Here is a 12,104-nt window from a genome sequence, read left to right on the forward strand (position 1 = left end):
TCTAACCACAAAGATGGCAATATCCAACATTCTTGTCCTTGGGGGGACATTTTTTGGTCCTCATGAGGAAAACAGCTTATAAAACATACTATGTGATGTTTTCTGAAAATATAAAAATGCAGCATTTCAGTTTCAGAAACGGATGAATCATTTCAGTTAAGTTTCCTTGCACATTTTTATTATGCGATTATTTTCGTTTCAGGTTTAATTCTAGAAATTCAATTCCAAATAGATTTATTTTTTTATTTTTATTTTTTATTTTTTAATCAAAATGTAATAGCTGTTGTTCAAACTTTCTTTTTTGGATTTTTTTCAGAGCCTCCCCTACAACCTATCAAACTAAATTTTTTTACATTCTGCTAAATGACCAATGGTCATGCCCTAAAAAATTTTCACATGTTTTGCAATATATTTCACAATATTTTCCATCTTATGGAAGTAAAATTTTGAATGACTTTTCAGCGAAGTTTTAAACACTATAATATATAACCAACTTTATATAGAGAGGGAGCTGTGCAAAATACAGTTTACATTTTGCAACGATACAGACAATCACACATGATCTGTAATGTAGCATGTATTGCTTTATATGATAATAATGTATATGCATGTAAAGCAGTATGTACTATATATGCAACATTTAATATATCGCAACACATGTAATATATCATGATAATACATGATATAAAGCTTAATGTGCTTGTCGCAATGCATTGTGGGATTGCCTTCTGAAAAATACATGCAATGCTGCACTAAACTGTGCCCAAGTAGAAGGCAGCATAATGTTGCCACTTACCTTTTAAAACAGCTGTCTTGTCGGGAGCGCACCTAATATGTTGCCCTAAAATGCTTTCTAGGTAGGCAGCTCGCTAAGTTTTGGAACAGCAATGCTGTCAAAACCATCCAGACACTAGACTACTCATTGAAAGAAGTGAATTGAGAAGCCATGACTCTCACTCTCTCTCACTCTCTCTCTCTCTGTGCCTTTGCATTATTCGTCATGCCAGCTTAACAGCTCCAGTGTGAGCAGTTTCTGGAAAGAAAAGAGGGGGGGAAAGACAGAGATGGGGGGGGGGGGTGATATCAATGTCGCACCACAGCATTTGACTAATGTCTATTCAAGTCCCTCAGATGCTTCTGTCTGACCTGTGGAGTGGACGGACCTTCCCAGCAGCCCTGCGAATGAGCAGCACCCAGATTAACATGTTAATGATGCGCTCTGGTGAAGACGTGGACAATGGTGCCTCACCACGTCTAGCGGATGATGTGAGGCGAGTTAAAGAGAGTGAGGTTTCTCTGGTTTCCATGTTTGTGTTCCTGCTCGTATCAATGGCTCAAATGTTTTGAATGTCAATGGAAGGAGAATAAAACCCGCAGAGAAGATAAAATCAGTACAAAAGCCTCAGAAAATTAGCTGTTTGGCCAGAGCTAAAGTGCTGCAGCTGTGTGTGTGTGTGTGTGTGTGTGTGTGTGTGTGTGTGTGTGTGTGTGTGTGTGTGTGTGTGTGTGTGTGTGTGTGTGTGTGCAAATGTGTGCTTTAAGTGTTTATTTAGCCAATGTGTGTTTTTGAAGGCGCATATGTATTGGTGAAATGTTAGATCCATTTAGTCGCTGTAGTTGAGTGTTGTTTGAGTGTGATTGAGTTGTTTTAGCGATGTGTGTTGTGTGTGAGTGCGTACGCGTTTGTGTGTTTTTGATTTAGGTTTATGTTGGAGCGTATATGTTAGCATTCCTATGATGTGTGTTTACATTATTTTAATGTTGTGTGATGATTGTATGTGTGTGCCTACTTAGCCATATTTTAACTTGTACCCAGAAGTGAGCTGCATTTTTCGAAAACGTTATAAAAATAAAGTAAAAAGTAAAAATTGTATTTTATAAAAAAAAAATTGTGTATTGTTTAAAGACCCATTTATGTTGTGTGAGAAAAAAAAAGTGTGATTTGATTAAGCCTAAATAAATAATTAGAGTTTATATTTTCACTGTACTGAAAACAATTTAAATTGTATCTGGAAATATTTACTTTGTATTGCAATAAGTTTATATTTTTTTTCTGCCCACTATAAGAGTACAGTTAAATGTATAAACCTGAAAAAAAGTTTCAATTCACTTCATTTTCAAAACTAATTTAAAAAAATAGGCTTGTATTTACCCTGTGGGTCTCCCGGTTTGAAAAGCCTTGTTTTTGTGTTTATGTGTGGCTTTAAAAATGTTTGGTGTATTTGTGTGTGCATTAGTGTGTTAATTTTGAAATGTATTTGTATAACAGTGTCCGTTTATATGCGTGTTAAGTGTTAATTTATCCAGTGTGTGCTCTAGAGAAATTGTGTTATTTGAGTGTGTCTGAGTTAGTGTTTTGTTGAAAATCGAGCGTTGATTGTCAATGAATGTATCATAATGTTTATTTGAGCTGGGGTCCATTAAAAACACAAGTTTTAGAGCTCTCAGTAAGATGTGTGAGAGAGAGAGAGAGAGAGAGAGCGAGAGAGAGAGCGAGAGAGAGAGCGAGAGAGAGAGAGAGAGAGAGAGAGCGAGAGCTGTCAGTTTGAAGGTATTATAAAACCCCAGATGGCATTTCAGCCTCATTTGCAGAGGGAAAATAAACTGAACATAAAAAATGAAAAACAGCTGATAAGTGATGAAGAAAAGGAGAATATGACATTTCTCTGTCAAAGTAAGAGGTTACATTTTACTTTTTTGTTGCCACTGCAGCAGACAGTAAATTGTCTTGATAAAAGAACCAGAAGACCCGCATATGTACTGAAACCTGAATAAATTATAATTGTAGATCAATCAATTTCTGCGTCAAAGAAATAAATTTTATAGAATATCTGATAAGAATAAGCCATCAAAACTTGAAATTAAACCGAGGACGATGGAGGAAGTTGAAAGAATACCGCAGCGGACAATTGCCAATATTTATCCACTAAAGCTTTGAAACTTTCATAAGAGAACAGACAGCAGAAAATCACACCTCCTGCCTCTCTCCGTCAGATGCTGCAGTGTGGATATGTGTCTTGACTAATCACTCGAAATCGGAAATAAATGTTCGCTCGGTAAATGTAGCGTGAAAAAGAAACAGCTTTTTTTCCCCCTCAGTGAGGAGCTTGTGGGATGTTAATTGATGGGAGTTTGTGGCGGCTGCTAGTAGCACTGAGGGATCATTATCACTGGGGCTGAACGACTGAATCTACCGCCAGAGTTTGTTCTCTCCCAAAACCTGCAAAGAGACACGAACAGCGCCGGAGAACTGCCGGGGAACGACCGTCACTCAACACGAGAGATTCCTAACACCTGCAACACTTAAAACAACAACAAACAAACCAAAAAAAAAAAATCACTTTTCTCTGGGCCCGTGGCCTAGCAGTTAGCACACGTGCATTGAGCTACGGTGCTCATACGAGACATACGAGTTCAAATAAAGCCTGCAACGTGATCCAGTTCCACAAAAATAAAATGTTTATGTCAATAAAAAGTGGCAAAAGTTAAAATTTAAAAAAAGGAAAATACCACATAACAAACTTACTAAACGGCTCGCCCTAAAAAACGATACCCTCATGTCACGATTCGATACATATCACGATACTGAACTCACGATACGATAGTATTGTGATGCTCCAAGACATATGATAAAAGGTTAATTACTGTTAATAAATACTGTTGATTAAAATGCAAAGTTTGGTATTACATTGTGGATGTAAATGAATAGGCTTGGTGCTGATAATCCAATGCACAGGACAATGGTGACACCAGAATATTCATGATTCTGAAGCTGTAAATACAGAATTATTTTAGATGAATATTCTTGCACTCTGTCACTGATTAAATATATTAAATATATGAAATATATTAAATCATACTTTTTACTGGTAACATATGACATTTGGCATTCTCAGAACCAACACATATTAACCCATTGCATTAGTATACATCATATTCAACAGTAGTTTAATTTAGTACTGACACTAAAACTCTGTGAACTAAATGTCTCACACAGTAATTTTTATTTTGGTTGAAATATGCTGTCACTATCCACAAAACATATTGTTGCATTTTTGTAGTGTGATATATTGTGACATGATATATTGTTACACCTATTAAATTTTAATGCAAACTGATCCTATTACCTTAATAATATCTCCTCTCTAATGTCCCATTTAAAAAAGTGGCAAAAAGTCCAAAAATGAAAGTCCATGAAAAACAAACTTCCCTAAAAAAGATTTACTTTTCTTTCAGAGCCGTGGCCAAGCAGTAAACACAATGTGCCATAAAGTGGTGCTCACATGGGAGTCGTCGGTTTGAATCCAGCCTGCAGTGTGATTCCAATCCCTTGATAAAATTCCCTCTTTGGTGCGTCTGTCCAATAAAAAATTTAAAAAAAGGCAAAAAGCCCCAAAATAAAATGTTTCTAATAAAATATACAATTCTTCAGAGAATTTAACCAATGGCAAAAAAAAAAAAAAAAATTAATAATAATAATAATAATAATCATCCCAAGGCATTTTACATTCTAGAATTGGTTAGTAAGATGGAAGCTGGAGCCAGAAGTTTGGGTTAAAAGATTTAGGTCATGTTCTAACTGAAACACAAAAGTGTGGGTGATCCAGAAAACCTGACATGGAACTTCTGGGTTAGCAAAAGGCACATTAGCCCACATGTAAGAGTGCCAGCATTCCTGCATCCTAACCGTCTTAACTCACAGTCCTGACCTACATTTCGGCAGCGTGTCTGTCAAACGGAGGAAAGAGGAGAGAGAGTCTGCTCTTGCTCTGGTGTAAGCAAACTCAGCCCTGTGTTTATGCTGAACGTCAGTCCTGAATACGCTGCTATTTAAGCATTTATCCTTGCTGTTGTGCAGGAACCTCACTTTAGATGTTAAAGGCAGCCTTTTCTCAAGTCAAAAGCACTCAAAAATGTGTAGGGCTGCCAATATAACATAGTTAGAACAATCAAATATATGAAATCTGCTTTTCAAAAATCAAGGTTTTAATGTGTCTTGACCAGTTTGTGCATTCCATAACATAGGAAGTACCACCTTTTGCCAGACTGCAGTCAACATTCATCATCAAAATCACCCTTACTGTGGGCAGGCAGTGCAAAATGAGTGAAGAATCGTTCACATAGGACACGTCCATGCACTCAGACAGCTAGAAACACTCCGTCTCTGTCTTAAAACCATGCCAGTATGATGCGTCCTAACAGCCAAAGAAGTCATGGGAAAATATTGCAGACAAAACACAAAAAATGTAAACAGCTTATGTCTTTTGCAAACTGCCTCTATGTTTACGTCAAACAAACTGGTAAATTTGATTTCAAGAATGGATTGCTGTGGACTGTAGGTCAGCTTATTGTTCAATGATATGGAAACAAAACAAAGAATATTTTAACTTATTAAAGCTTCGATTGACAGCTCTAAAAAATTGAAATATCCACCTTGATATAGGTCTTCCCAGCCGGCAGTTGTTAATTAAACGTAAAACAATTTTTGGTAACACTTTACAATAAGGTTCATTAGTTAACTACATTAGTTAACATTAACTAATAATGAACTGCACTTATACAGCATTTGTTCAACTTTGTTAATGTTAATTTCAACATTTACTAATACTTTATTAAAATTTTGTTAGCATTAGTTAATGCACTGTGAACTAACATGAACAAACAATGAACAGCTTTATTTGTATTAACTAACATTAACAAAGATTAACAAAAACAGTAATAAATGTATTGCTCATTGTTAGTTCATGTTAGTTAATACATTAACTAATGTTTAATAAAGGAAGCTTATTGTAAAGTGTTACCCAATTTTTTGAATGAATAATGCTAAATGTGTCATGTGTAGGTTGCGATAAGGTGAAAAGATGGATCTACTTGCAGCACTATCAGATTTATTCAACAAAACAAAACACTCTTCTTTAGAAACAAGGAACAGAACAGACGGTAGAAGCACGATGAGGACTGACCAAGGAAGGACTGACCGAGGAAAGCGTTAAATACACTGAACAAACTGATTAACGAAACAAGAAACTCCTGACCAAACTAATCAAAAAATGAGAAATGAAGGTTACTGATGAACACAGGAGAATGACTGAAAACAGAGACACTGAAATAAAACACAAAACCCACCCCAAACAGAACAGAACTCAGACTACCCGTTACAAAATGGTTTTAAAAAAGGTTAAGAAAATACACATAATTCAACACTGATAATTTAACAAGATAGTTGAAACAACGACAACAAAGATTTTTCTTGCACAATCAAAACAAAATTCAGCAGTGATTCAACCTTTATCAATGACGTCGATTCAACCATGAATAAGCATTTAAATGCCAACTGGGTTGTGAATGTTTGGCGTCCTCTACAATTCACTAAAAAATATAGTTGCTAAATGGTTAAGCAATAACCATGACAAACACATGGTGAAGTGGTATAGTCAGCACAATCCTTTTATGATTGTCGAGTTCAAAGATGTCCATGCTGGGAACGGCTGGGAAATGTTGTTTAGATGACTGTCATCCGACATTACAGAACACCACAGCAAAAGGAAATGAAAATGAGAAACAGAACAAAAAAAAAGCCAAACCCCAGAATCTAAGGAACCAACTGTTTTCAAACACACAAACAACTGCCTCTTTAGATTCATCTTTCAGTGGGAGTCCCTTGTTTAGCTGAATTACATGGAACATTTTGCCTTAAATTGTTAAAAGTTGAACAAAAGGACGCAAAACCCAACATCTTTAGCAAAATCGAGGTGAATCTATCATATACCCATTTCCACAAAATTAAAATGGGCATCATTTGGCAATCATTCCACTCTATATCTTTGTTAAAAACCTATTAAGCTGCCTACCTAGACTGAATTTTTAGGCGTCAGCATGCAACCATTGTGAAACAAAGTTCCAAAAGATAAGCAGAAACATTGTACTTTGCATGTGTCCTTCATGAATTAGGCAATCTGTGAATGCAATACAATGACCTCAGTGAAAAAAAAAATTAATCCAAGATGGTAGATTGCATTAAATACTGAAAAGCATTGATTTAAAAAAAAAAAAATAGTTTGATTGTATTTTTATGAGCTTAGCAACCCACTAACGTAAAACTATCACTGTAAAAAATGTTTGTAATTTTAATAGTAAAAGACTGTAAAAATGTGACAGAAAAAACCTGTTTATGGAGCTGAACTATATACGAGGAAAAACTCGAATAGACATTTTGTGTAATTTTACAGTAAAATACTGTTAAATGCACAATTTTTTAGGTAAAAAGGAACAAATCATCTTATAATTTACAATGAAAAGCCATAAACATTCCCGGAATTTCCTGTGTAACACTTCACATTTGATGTTTTCTTAAATTCTATTAATAATAGCCGCTTTTCCACCATCGGGCCAAACCCTTCTCTTTGCTTTCCCATTCTGTGCCGATCCAGGCCAGCCGGTACGGATATGGTTTTATTTTCCACTGTAGGGCTAATAACGGAGCTCTTTTGAAAGTAATACAAATGCATCAGTCATTCCCTTAACGCAAGAGTTAACAGACGATATAAGATGTAAATAGCGACTTTGTTATGGAGGATGATCAGATATTTCTTTAAATTGTATTATTCATTTGTGTTTACATCGCTCAAATAGAGCTGTTAGCCAGCTACAGAGAAACTGGTAGCCAAGCAACAGACAAGTGACCAATCCTGAGTTGTGATTTCACTACACGCATTCTACCAGCATGGTTTAGCCAACCGTGCCGAGAATTCCAGGCCGAGAACGGTTGGTAAAGGTGCCGTGCTGAACTATGGAACTATGCTCAAGTGGAAATACACCTGGAACCGTTCCTCACCATTCTTAGAACCGTTCAGCCTGACGGTGGAAAAGCAGCTTATGTTTCTTCTTAGTTTTTTTTATTTTCAGTTATGTACATTAGGGTTCTATGTTATTAAATATATGTTTATTGCATTATTTTAGTGTCATGTATGTTACCATAATGGTGTTTTGAATTTGTGTGCATGACACTGTTCTTCTATATATTAGTATTTACTTCGGCTCGTGAAAAAGGCTGGTGGCCTTGCTACTTCAGCAGAAAAGGGCTGTTGGATTTACCGGTTTAATTTTTATTTTATTTTTTGTAAATTGCAGTTCTAAACTATAGAATTTACAGGTTGTTCAATAAACATGTTTACATTTTTACAGTATTTTAACTGAATTATTCAGGCAACCACAGCTGGCAGTTTTGTTTTGTTTGTTTGCGTTTTTCTTTTCAGTAAAAACGACAGCATTTTTTTTTATAAACGTAATAATACGTTTTGGGCCAGATTTAGTAAAAGCTGGCACCAGCGCAAACTCTTTTTTGGTATTAAAAAACTACTGTCAGGATTTACTAAAGACACGATGTGAAAAATTACAGCACTGTTAGATGACCCTATAAATGTAAATAATAATAAGAATAAAATAAGAATAAAATAAAAATAAAAAAGAGGTAAAAAAAAAAAAAAAAGACTCAAGTCTCATGGTGGTATAAACATTAGATTTTTCCTCCATCATGTTGGCTTCTAACAGGTGAGGGCACTCAAATGTGGAGTGTATACTGTATATCAGCATAAGTGGGATCAAAAAGTGTACTGATTGAGGAGAGAAGGTGAGAACAGACCTCTAGCAGCCAGGGCTTGAGCTTGCGGTCGAGGATTATGTCAAAACCCAGCACCTCGAAGCAGACGCTGGCGCTCCCTGGTGGCTGTCCAGGGCGGCACATACGGTAGGCGTGGAGGACGTGTGGCTCGGCCACTATCAGGGTCTTCACCACCAGCTCCTGCGAACACATGCACAAAACACGCTTTCTTTATAAAAGACGACACAACAAACTTAACTCCAAACAGTACATTCAAAGGTGGAAGTTTGTGAATTGAATTGCACTAATCGCAATATATGCATTACATTGTGACATCTTTCGGTGAGGACATGCTCGTGAAATCTCATGTGCATGTGCAAACAGCCCGTATGAGGGACTCATTAACATCCCAGCTCCCTGAAGAGACATGATAGGTCAAAGACTGACAGCACACTACGGGAAGACAGGGGCAGATCGTAGGAAGACAGGAACAGACGGCCTGTATCAGCTCCTGTACTCGCTTATCAGAGGTCTGGCAGGCCGGCGGTCTCCCTGCATGATTAAACAGAGCCTGTCTTGAAGTATGAGGGGCAGATAACCGGCGGGACGTTTGCTGAGCGTCCCGCAGACCCCAAACGTGCAGTTCCGGAGAAGCAGGTTAGATCCCAGCGTGCATCCTCCACAGGGAACAGAAGGAATTGTGTGTGTGTGTGTGTGTCCTCAGCTAGATTAGTTATTAGTTATCAGTAGTGCCTTCTGACCGACTTCTACAACTGAGAATTACTTCAATAAAATAGAACAACTTGTGAAGAAAGAATGGGTTACAGAGAAGGCGCATGCTGGGTAAATTGTGACACTTCAGAATGCTTGGCAAAGGAGTCAACAGATGCAGACGTGCAGTGAGTGGATGAGCTCTCAATTTAAAAGATGGAAGAATTACAATTAGATCAAAAGAGAGAAGTGGGCAGCAAGCAGAAAGAGGCAGTGCAAACAGAAGCAGGGGAAAGATAAGGGCAGAGCTGTCACACTGGTAACACACTGACAAGAAACAGATTCCTTTTTGAAAGGAACATTTGATCCAATTGAGAAACCTGAGCCAGGAGGCTGATTAAAAGTAGAGCTGCATGATCTATCGAATTCTGAAAAATACTGCAAATCTCGATAAGCTTATCATCAGGGTTGTGATATGCATTGCGATATGAAATTAAACCCATTAATGGGAATGTGGATAAAAATCTGAGTGAGCCATGTCTTCTGACGTGTGTGAAGCGATGACATCATATGCATAATTTGTAGAACTTCTTTTAACTTGACACAGTGCCTTAAAAAGACATTGCTAGTGGTGCAAAAAGCTAAAAAGTAAGTGAAATACACTGCAACTGTCCATCTAGTGCAAGTTTACATAGATAATTAAAAAATAGCACATGAAAAATAGATGAAAAAGCATGACCTTTGTGAAAGGCTCTAATTGTGTTAGCTTAAAATGAGTTGCAAAAAGAAGATCTATAAGATCTGAAGATCTTCATTAAGTCCAAGCACAATGGCCCTCATTTATCATTCTTGCGTAGAAACGGGCGTATATATTGGCGTAAGATTATGCTTACACTCCTCTCATCGCCTGATTTATGAAGCTGTGCGTACCTTTGAAATCCAGGTGTACGCAATACCTGCCCTTGATAAATGCCGCGGCTGAAAACGATCGTCATTTGAATAACACGCCCCTATATATTCAAGTCTCCGCTCCCCCCACGCCCTCATTTTACGCCATGGACACACGGAAGACGGCAAAGAAGAGGAACTTCTTTGAGAAAGAGAAAGCGAAACCAGGGAAGTGGAAAGAAACTTTGAAAGAAAAATTGTTTTCTAGATTTTTATTATTTATGACGCTTATTGTTATTTAGAAGAAGAATGTCGTTATTATTATTATTTGTATTATTATTATTATTATTATTATTATTTAAGAAGAAGAATGTCATTTTTATTATTTTGTCAGTCTGAATTATTTTTTTGGTCATTGAAAGCCTTTCATTACTAAACCCAGTCCGTGCAAACCCTGGCCTAACCATCGTTTCAAAGAATAGTACAACGGCGAGCGCGTCGAGTATAAACGCCTCGTCCGTTTGGGGAGGTGCGCGCGCAGTCTGCGGAGACTCACGCTGCGGAGCCAGGCGAAAGTATAAACAAGGCTTAAAACGTCAGGTAAAGCGCACAGGCTCGCAACTGAAGGAATACATATGCCTACAAATCAAATGCTTTGGTAAAATCACACAAATTAAACATTGAAGTCCATGTTGCACAAAAATAAACACTGAAGTTTATAATTACTATGTTGTTGTTTTTTTACAGTGGGTCATAATATATCATATCTTTTAGTTTGTCAGTGCGTTTTGTGGAGTTAGGAATTGTTTTTCTGCGCATTCCCGCACTCAAAACGTGCGTACACCACCTCCTGAGCTGGCGTAGGATTTGAGCGTGCCGTACGCCAACGTCCATATTGATAAATCTCAAAGTCACCGTGGTTTTGGGTGTACGCCAGGTGTACGCTGGAAATTTGGTGTACGCACTTTTGATAAATGAGGGCCAATGTGCTTGTAACGATAACCAGCTGGAGTGCCCTCGAGAGCCACCAGAGGGCGCTCCACAATAGACTAGGATCACTTCCTCATAAACTACATTTCCCATACTCACTGCCCGGACTCATCATCACTTATCACTGATCACATTCACCTGTACTTCATTCACTGATTGCATTCACCTGTGTCATCATCCTGTTAGTCTCAGTCTATTTATACCATGTTCATTCATTCACTCACCGTGAAGTCTTGTTTTAGTGTTACACTGCATTTCTGAGCATTCTCTTGGTTTTCGTGTCTCTTGGTTTTTGGATATCTTGCCCTGTTCCCTGGATTACTCTCTTGCCTCTGGTCCCTGGATTACTCTCTTGCCTCTGGTCCCTGCCTGTTTTGTTTGTTTGTTTCTTTGTTTGGACTGCCTATCTGTGTATGACCCTTGCCTGTACATTGGATTACGCCTCTGGATTGCCCTCAAATAAAGCTGCATTTGGATCTAAACCTTCGTGTCTCGGAGCAGTTCGTAACAGAAGACTTCGCCAACATAGATCCAGCAGCTATGACCTCCAGGAATCCAACAGTACAGATCTCGCCTGATCTTCCCAGCATGAGCCGGGAGTTCGCTGGACAGATCGCGGCCTTGGCCCTGGATAGCCTCGATCTGTTCCAGTACACCTGGGGGTTTGTTCCTCTCGCTGCCTCTTGCTCTCTGGGTGACGAGGCAATTAAGTTGTGTTACCGGCTGGGGGCTAAGGAGGTCGACCCGAGGGAGCTCCCCGATCTCTCCGGTCTGGATTGGAGAGAGGCACTCTCCAGATGTCTGGAGAGCTTCCTTCCGTGGCACGCCATGTCACCGTCTGCACTTCACAGTCCTGGTCCTGTCCAGCTCAGAGCCCTCTTCATCGCTGGTCCTGCCCAGTTCAGAGTCCTCTTCG

At 38.3% G+C, this 12,104-nt stretch overlaps 1 protein-coding gene across 2 annotated transcripts in view; it reads right to left on the minus strand.

Moving 5' to 3' along the window:
• ttll7 (tubulin tyrosine ligase-like family, member 7) overlaps positions 1 to 12,104 on the minus strand; it is a 177,777-nt gene that overhangs the window by 81,048 nt on the left and 84,625 nt on the right. For both annotated transcript variants that reach the window (XM_079857474.1, XM_079857473.1), the window contains exon 8: positions 8,642 to 8,800. In XM_079857474.1, the coding sequence (XP_079713600.1) occupies positions 8,642 to 8,800 (159 nt within the window). The remainder of the gene's footprint in view (positions 1 to 8,641; positions 8,801 to 12,104) is intronic.

Source organism: Squalius cephalus, assembly GCF_949319135.1.
Source record: "Squalius cephalus genome assembly, chromosome: 22".
Taxonomy (NCBI): Eukaryota; Metazoa; Chordata; class Actinopteri; order Cypriniformes; family Leuciscidae; genus Squalius; species Squalius cephalus.